Below are 8,041 nucleotides of genomic sequence, written 5' to 3' on the forward strand. Positions count from 1 at the left end.
AGGTCAGATAGTCAGGTCAGATAGTCAAGTCAGATAGTCAGGTCAGATAATCAAGTCAGATAATCAGGTCAGATAGTCAGGTCAGATAATCAGGTCAGATAGTCAGGTCAGATAATCAGGTCAGATAGTCAGGTCAGATAGTCAAGTCAGATAATCAGGTCAGATAGTCAGGTCAGATAGTCAGGTCAGATAGTCAGGTCAGATAGTCAGGTCAGATAGTCAAGTCAGATAATCAGGTCAGATAGTCAGGTCAGATAGTCAGGTCAGATAGTCAGGTCAGATAGTCAAGTCAGATAGTCAGGTCAGATAGTCAGGTCAGATAATCAGGTGAGGGTTAGGGTTAAATGGGATAAATCCTGTAGAGTGAGCCTTACATAAGACCACCTAGTCAGGTCAGATAGTCAGGTCAGATTAAAAAGTAGTTCCACTTCAAAGTAGTGACCTCATCTGTCTTTCTCCCACTAGGCCTCCTGGCACTACATCTCCCAGCATGCACCACTCCCTGGCGCGCTACGTGGCGGTTCTGGACCTGGACCAGAGGACGCTGCGCTGCCCGCCATACTCAGGCTCTCTTATTGGCCGGCTGGCCGATCCCCGCTCCCTGATTGGCCGAGGCAACACCTACCTGCTGCACTTGGAGAGCTGTCTGACAGAGCTAGCCAATAGGGCGCTGGTCTACACCTTCAGCCACGCCCTCCACCTTCCCAGCAGCCCCAACGAGGACCAGACGCAGCTGTCGACACGGCGCAGGGACTTCCTGTTGGGGAGGCGAGGCTGCAGCAGTCAGGATGACCTGAGAGTGATGCACTTCCTGTCTGACCTCATCAAACAGCACCACACAGGAAGTGGCCCTCTGGTGCTGGGCTTCTCCTGTGGCCCCGCCCCCCTGCATAGAAACACAGCCGGGTAGAACTGCAGTACTGATAGAGTACTAGTACTGTCTACAGCCTCACTGGAGTACTGATAGAGTACTAGTACTGTCTACAGCCTCACTGGAGTACTGATAGAGTACTAACACTGTCTACAGCCTCACTGGAGTACTGATAGAGTACTAGTACTGTCTACAGCCTCACTGGAGTACTGATAGAGTATTGACACAGTCTACAGCCTCACTGGAGTACTGATAGAGTACTAGTACTGTCTACAGCCTCACTGGAGTACTGATTGAGTACTAGTACTGTCTACAGCCTCACTGGAGTACTGATTGAGTACTAGTACTGTCTACAGCCTCACTGGAGTACTGATAGAGTACTAACACTGTCTACAGCCTCACTGGAGTACTGATAGAGTACTAGTACTGTCTACAGCCTCACTGGAGTACTGATAGAGTACTAGTACTGTCTACAGCCTCACTGGAGTACTGATAGAGTACTAGTACTGTCTACAGCCTCACTGGAGTACTGATAGAGTACTAGTACTGTCTACAGCCTCACTGGAGTACTGATAGAGTACTAGTACTGTCTACAGCCTCACTGGAGTACTGATAGAGTACTAGTACTGTCTACAGCCTCACTGGAGTACTGATAGAGTACTAACACAGTCTACAGCCTCACTGGAGTACTGATAGAGTACTAACACTGTCTACAGCCTCACTGGAGTACTGATAGAGTACTAGTACTGTCTACAGCCTCACTGGAGTACTGATAGAGTACTAGTACTGTCTACAGCCTCACTGGAGTACTGATTGAGTACTAGTACTGTCTACAGCCTCACTGGAGTATTGATAGAGTACTAGTACTGTCTACAGCCTCACTGGAGTACTGATAGAGTACTGATAGAGTACTGATAGAGTACTGATAGAGTACTGGGACCCTGTAGGGAGGTGTTCATGAATATTTGAGTCACTTAGCAGATGCTTTTATATAAAATGACACAGTAAGTGTATTTGTCAGAGTAAGTGAACCTGTCCTGAGAGGTGTCATACAGACCTGTCATGTCCACACCCAGAGCTACACTCTACAGACACTGTGAAGATTGTGTGTGTGTGTGTGTGTGTGTGTGTGTGTGTGTGTGTGTGTGTGTGTGTGTGTGTGTGTGTGTGTGATTCTAGAGGTGTACTATGCTGTGCGAGCCTGTTGATCACATAATAATATAGTACTGTATACAGTACCACAACCTGTTAATAACATGATAATATAGTACAGTATACAGTACCACAACCTGTTAATAACATGATAATTCACCTTATTCACCTCAGCTGCCATATTGGTCCGTCTGACGTAATTGGGGTGCGCATGCGGAGGTGATGGTGTGTGTGTGTATTAATGTTGATGGTGTGTGTGTGTATTAATGTTGATGGTGTGTGTGTGTATTAATGTTGATGGTGTGTGTGTGTATTAATGTTGATGGTGTGTGTGTGTATTCATGTTGAGGGTGTGTGTGTGTATTAATGTTGATGGTGTGTGTATGGAAGAGGCCCCAGCTCTCGGATACCATGGTAACCAGTCCTGTCCTAGTAGGTCACTATGGTAACCAAGTGTTCAGTCAGTAGCTCTGTGTGGTTTTCTGTTCTGTAAACAACTTGAAATAAACATCATCATCATCTGTAGGCCTCCACAGCGACACGTTGCGAGTTCACAGCTGGTCTAGTACAGGTCATAGCTGGTATGGTCTAGTACAGGTCAGCTGGTATGGTCTAGTACAGGTCAGCTGGTATGGTCTAGTACAGGTCAGCTGGTATGGTCTAGTACAGGTCAGCTGGTATGGTCTAGTACAGGTCATAGCTGGTATGGTCTAGTACAGGTCATAGCTGGTATGGTCTAGTACAGGTCAGCTGGTATGGTCTAGTACAGGTCAGCTGGTATGGTCTAGTACAGGTCAGCTGGTATGGTCTAGTACAGGTCAGCTGGTATGGTCTAGTACAGGTCAGCTGGTATGTCACAGTGTTATGGAAACAGAACTGCTTTTATTTTATTTTATTCACGTATGAACGGACAGAGATGAACTGTGACATCATCCATTATAAAATCCTTCACCACCACACAATGATCCTGTAACATCACACACACACACACACACACACACACACACACACACACACACACACACACACAATCTTTAGAGGAGATTAGATAAATAAATAAACACCAGGAGAGTATCTGGTCACTTGTCGGACATAAAATGCAAAACCAAACTTCTACTCTTAACTATATATATATATATTACCAGCAAGAATAGAAACCCTCGATAGTTAGTTAATGAGCATCTAAGCATATAGAATGTCTAAGCATATAGAATGTCTAAGCATATAGAACGTCTAAGCATATAGAACGTCTAAGCATATAGAACGTCTAAGCATATAGAACGTCTAAGCATATAGAATGTCTAAGCATGTGAAATGGCAGAAAGCAGAAATAGTTGGCAGCAACAGAACTTAGTCTTGAGTGTAACCAGCAGCAGAGTAAGTCAGTAACGTCAGCGAGGACAGCCCTGACTGGCCGTCATCTTCACCACCATCACCATCGTCATCTTCATCAGCCCTGACTGGCCGTCATCTTCACCACCATCACCATCGTCATCTTCATCAGCATGTCCGTTCTGTCGTCCTGACCCGGAGGTGGCCTAGGGTGCACTTCCTATGGAGAGCAATGGGCGTGTCCTCTTGGCTGCAGACTCCTCTACAGTGAACGGGTAACTGTACTGTAAACATCAACAACAACAAGTTAACCCTGTCATGGTGTTAGTCTGGAACTGACCACTGTGTTAGACTCCTGAATACAACCAACATCATCACTACAAACACAATCACACACAAACCTCATTCTCCTGAATACAACCAACATCATCACTACAAACACAATCACACACAAACCTCATTCTCCTGAATACAACCAACATCACTACAAACACAATCACACACAAACCTCATTCTCCTGAATACAACCAACATCATCACTACAAACACAATCACACACAAACCTCATTCTCCTGAATACAACCAACATCATCACTACAAACACAATCACACACAAACCTCATTCTCCTGAATACAACCAACATCATCACTACAAACACAATCACACACAAACCTCATTCTCAATGTCTTGGACAGACTTGATGCGGAAGCTCTTCAGTGGAGTGTTTGTAGAATTCTGGTGAGAGAGGAGAGAGAGAGAGAGAGAGAGAGAGGGAGGGGAGTAGAGAGAGGGAGGGGAGTAGAGAGAGAGAGAGAGAAAGAGAGACAGAGAGAGAGGGAGGGAGAGAGAGAGAGAGAGAAAGAGGGAGAGAGGGAGAGAGAGAGTGGGAGAGAGGGAGGGAGGGGAGTAGAGAGACAGAGAGAGGGAGGGAGAGAGAGAGGGAGAGAAAGAGAGACAGAGAGGGAGAGAAAGAGAGACAGAGAGAGGGAGGGAGAGAGAGTCATTGTCAGCAGTCTCCAGTATAATGCTATGTAAAGACAGTCTATATTCTAGAGTATAATGATATGTAAAGACAGTATAAGTCTATATACTAGAGTATAATGCTATGTAAAGACAGTCTATATTCTAGAGTATAATGCTATGTAAAGACAGTCTATATTCTAGAGTATAATGCTATGTAAAGACAGACTAACAGTCTATATACTAGAGTATAATGCTATGTAAAGACAGTCTATATACTAGAGTATAATGCTATGTAAAGACAGTCTATATACTAGAGTATAATGCTATGTAAAGACAGACTGTAACAGTCTATATTCTAGAGTATAATGATATGTAAAGACAGACTATAACAGTCTATATACTAGAGTATAATGCTATGTAAAGCCAGACTGTAACAGTCTATATACTAGAGTATAATGCTATGTAAAGACAGACTGTAACAGTCTATGGGTGAAGGAGAGGGAGGAGCCTACCGTGCCGTTGGTCTGAGTCTCAAACTTGGGGTGCAGAGAGAAAGGAACGCCGTCTATAGCTGGGCAGGAGAGAGAGGAAGGGAGATGACATCACAGCAGGGCAAACTGGACACGTCTCAGACTGATGACATCACAGAAGGGCAAACTGGACACGTCTCAGACTGATGACATCACAGAAGGGCAAACTGGACACATCTCAGACTGATGACATCACAGCAGGGCAAACTGGACACGTCTCAGACTGATGACATCACAGCAGGACTGGACACGTCTCAGACTGATGACATCACAGTAGGACTGGACACATCTCAGACTGATGACATCACAGTAGGGCAAACTGGACACGTCTCAGACTGATGACATCACAGCAGGGCAAACTGGACACATCTCAGACTGATGACATCACAGAAGGGCAAACTGGACACATCTCAGACTGATGACATCACAGTAGGGCAAACTGGACACGTCTCAGACTGATGACATCACAGCAGGACTGGACACGTCTCAGACTGATGACATCACAGTAGGACTGGACACATCTCAGACTGATGACATCACAGTAGGGCAAACTGGACACGTCTCAGACTGATGACATCACAGCAGGGCAAACTGGACACATCTCAGACTGATGACATCACAGAAGGGCAAACTGGACACGTCTCAGACTGATGACATCACAGAAGGGCAAACTGGACACGTCTCAGACTGATGACATCACAGTAGGGCAAACTGGACACGTCTCAGACTGATGACATCACAGAAGGGCAAACTGGACACATCTCAGACTGATGACATCACAGTAGGATCATCAGGGTCCTACCCGTGCAGCCGTAGATGCTGCTGCTGTCTCCAGCCTTCTCCTCCACCTCATTCGATTGGAGGTTGCTACGACGACGGCTCATCTTCCCAGGTTGTGGGGGCGGGGCATTGCTATGGAGACAGTGATTGACAGGTAGCGTTAACACTGGGGTGGGTAGGGGGTATTTGGGGGTGGGTAGGGGTATTTGGGGGTGTGTAGGGGTATTTGGGGGTGGGTAGGGGGTATTTGGGGGTGGGTAGGGGTATTTGGGGGTGGGTAGGGGTATTTGGGGGTGGGTAGGGGGTATTTGGGGGTGGGTAGGGGGTATTTGGGGGTGGGTAGGGGTATTTGGGGGTGGGTAGGGGGTATTTGGGGGTGGGTAGGGGTATTTGGGGGTGGGTAGGGGGTATTTGGGGGTGGGTAGGGGTATTTGGGGGTGGGTAGGGGTATTTGGGGGTGGGTAGGGGTATTTGGGGTTGGGTAGGGGGTATTTGGGGGTGGGTAGGGGTATTTGGGGGTGGGTAGGGGTATTTGGGGGTGGGTAGGGGGTATTTGGGGGTGGGTAGGGGTATTTGGGGGTGGGTAGGGGTATTTGGGGGTGGGTAGGGGTATTTGGGGGTGGGTAGGGGTATTTGGGGGTGGGTAGGGGGTATTTGGGGGTGGGTAGGGGTATTTGGGGGTGGGTAGGGGTATTTGGGGGTGGGTAGGGGTACTTGGGGGTGGGTAGGGGTATTTGGGGGTGGGTAGGGGTATTTGGGGGTGGGTAGGGGTATTTGGGGGTGGGTAGGGGGTATTTGGGGGTGGGTAGGGGTATTTGGGGGTGGGTAGGGGGTATTTGGGGGTGGGTAGGGGTATTTGGGGGTGGGTAGGGGTATTTGGGGGTGGGTAGGGGTATTTGGGGGTGGGTAGGGGTATTTGGGGGTGGGTAGGGGTATTTGGGGGTGGGTAGGGGTATTTGGGGGTGGGTAGGGGGTATTTGGGGGTGGGTAGGGGTATTTGGGGGTGGGTAGGGGTATTTGGGGGTGGGTAGGGGTATTTGGGGGTGGGTAGGGGTATTTGGGGGTGGGTAGGGGTATTTTGGGGGTGGGTAGGGGGTATTACCTGGGTCTGAGGGGCTGTGGAGGGCTGGGCTGGTCCAGGGAGAGCTTGCGGAGGTCCAGGCTGAGGGAGCGAGGTTTGACCTGAGGCACCGGGCTGGAGAACTGACCCCTCCTGAACCACAACACATAACCAAGCATGTCCCTGCACACACACACACACACACACACACACACACACACACAGGTTAAAGAGAGAATGTGTGTGTGTGTGTGAGTGTGTGTGTGTGTTACTATGGGGTGTGAAAAGTGCCCTTTGGTTGCTTGTTCAAGCTTACTTACAACGTGTATGTATGTGTGTGTGTATGTGTGTATGTATATACATACACACACACATACAGACATACACACACGTTCGTGTGAACAAGCAGAGCTCACTGCAAAACATGCGCACATGCGCGGTAGTTCGCTCGCGCTTTAAATGAATGGGGGAGCTCACGTGACCGAATGACTGTTTGCGTTGTGAGCTCAGTGGCGCGTGTATGTGTGTGTGTATGTGTGTGTGTGTGTATGTATGAGATCGAACATAGCCTACATACATACACACACACATACAGACACACATACACCTTCGTTCCAACCAGCGCAGCTGTATGTGAAACCGCTTGCGCATACCATCGCGGTAGCCACCGCACTTCCGCGTGACGTCACCGAATGCTCTGCCGCTGTTTAGAGAAGAGCGTGTATGTGTGTATGTATGTGTGTGTGTGTGTGTGTGTGTGTGTGTGTCTGTTTCGACTCGCTTAATGAAGGACTTCGATACATCGCTTCAGAGAATGAAGACGACTATGGTAAATATAGCACTAAAAATATTAATATCTGCGTGGTTAGATGACAAGACCATGCTTTGTGGGTAGATCGTATGCCAAATCAATTTGTTTTTTTGTTTAGATGGGGGAGAGCCGGGTCAAAAGTCGCGCAGGACAAAAGTCGCGTTCCCATTTTCTCCAGAATGACTGGACCTGCAAATATGTGGTTATACGTGCCTGCACATATTACCGTGTAGGAGCTCCCTTCAAATTTTGGGCGCGATCGCAGCATATTTGACAGAGATATCGATGGAAAACCACTTTTGCCCCATATAAGTAAAATCATGGTCTCATAAGCATTTTTCGATTGTAAAATTGTGTTAAATTGTTTTAGTTTGCAAACATATGCAATTTTCTTAGCATATCTACTGGCTACATGATAACATAGCTTTCAAGTTTCGTGCGAGCAAGTCGTGCCTGCAAGCCAGGGAGAAATGACAGGAGACCGTGGCGGAAGTCGCATCCCGTAAGCAGGGGTGGCCAACCCGCGGCTCCACGCCCGGCA

The 8,041-nt window shown here is 47.8% G+C and overlaps 2 protein-coding genes across 2 annotated transcripts in view; one reads left to right on the forward strand and one right to left on the reverse strand.

The window, feature by feature from the left end:
- Nucleotides 1-910, forward strand: part of LOC311328335 (guanine nucleotide exchange protein smcr8a-like) — a gene marked incomplete at both ends in the record, with an annotated part of 4,549 nt that extends 3,639 nt beyond the window's left edge. Inside the window, one exon of the mRNA XM_084462321.1 lies at nt 466-910. Within this exon, the coding sequence (XP_084318447.1) occupies nt 466-910 (445 nt within the window). The remainder of the gene's footprint in view (nt 1-465) is intronic.
- Nucleotides 911-3,561: 2,651 nt separating this feature from the next.
- mvb12a (multivesicular body subunit 12A) lies at nt 3,562-6,868 on the reverse strand (the record flags this gene model as incomplete). Its single annotated transcript, XM_084462322.1, has 5 exons — nt 3,562-3,639; nt 4,029-4,091; nt 4,832-4,890; nt 5,652-5,761; nt 6,732-6,868. The coding sequence occupies 5 exons, from the start codon at nt 6,866-6,868 to the stop codon at nt 3,562-3,564; spliced, it is 447 nt and encodes a 148-aa protein (XP_084318448.1).
- Between the last annotated feature and the right edge of the window lie 1,173 nt (nt 6,869-8,041).

The sequence above is a fragment of the Borostomias antarcticus genome (assembly GCF_949987555.1).
Source record: "Borostomias antarcticus genome assembly, contig: scaffold_131, whole genome shotgun sequence".
Classification (NCBI taxonomy): Eukaryota; Metazoa; Chordata; class Actinopteri; order Stomiiformes; family Stomiidae; genus Borostomias; species Borostomias antarcticus.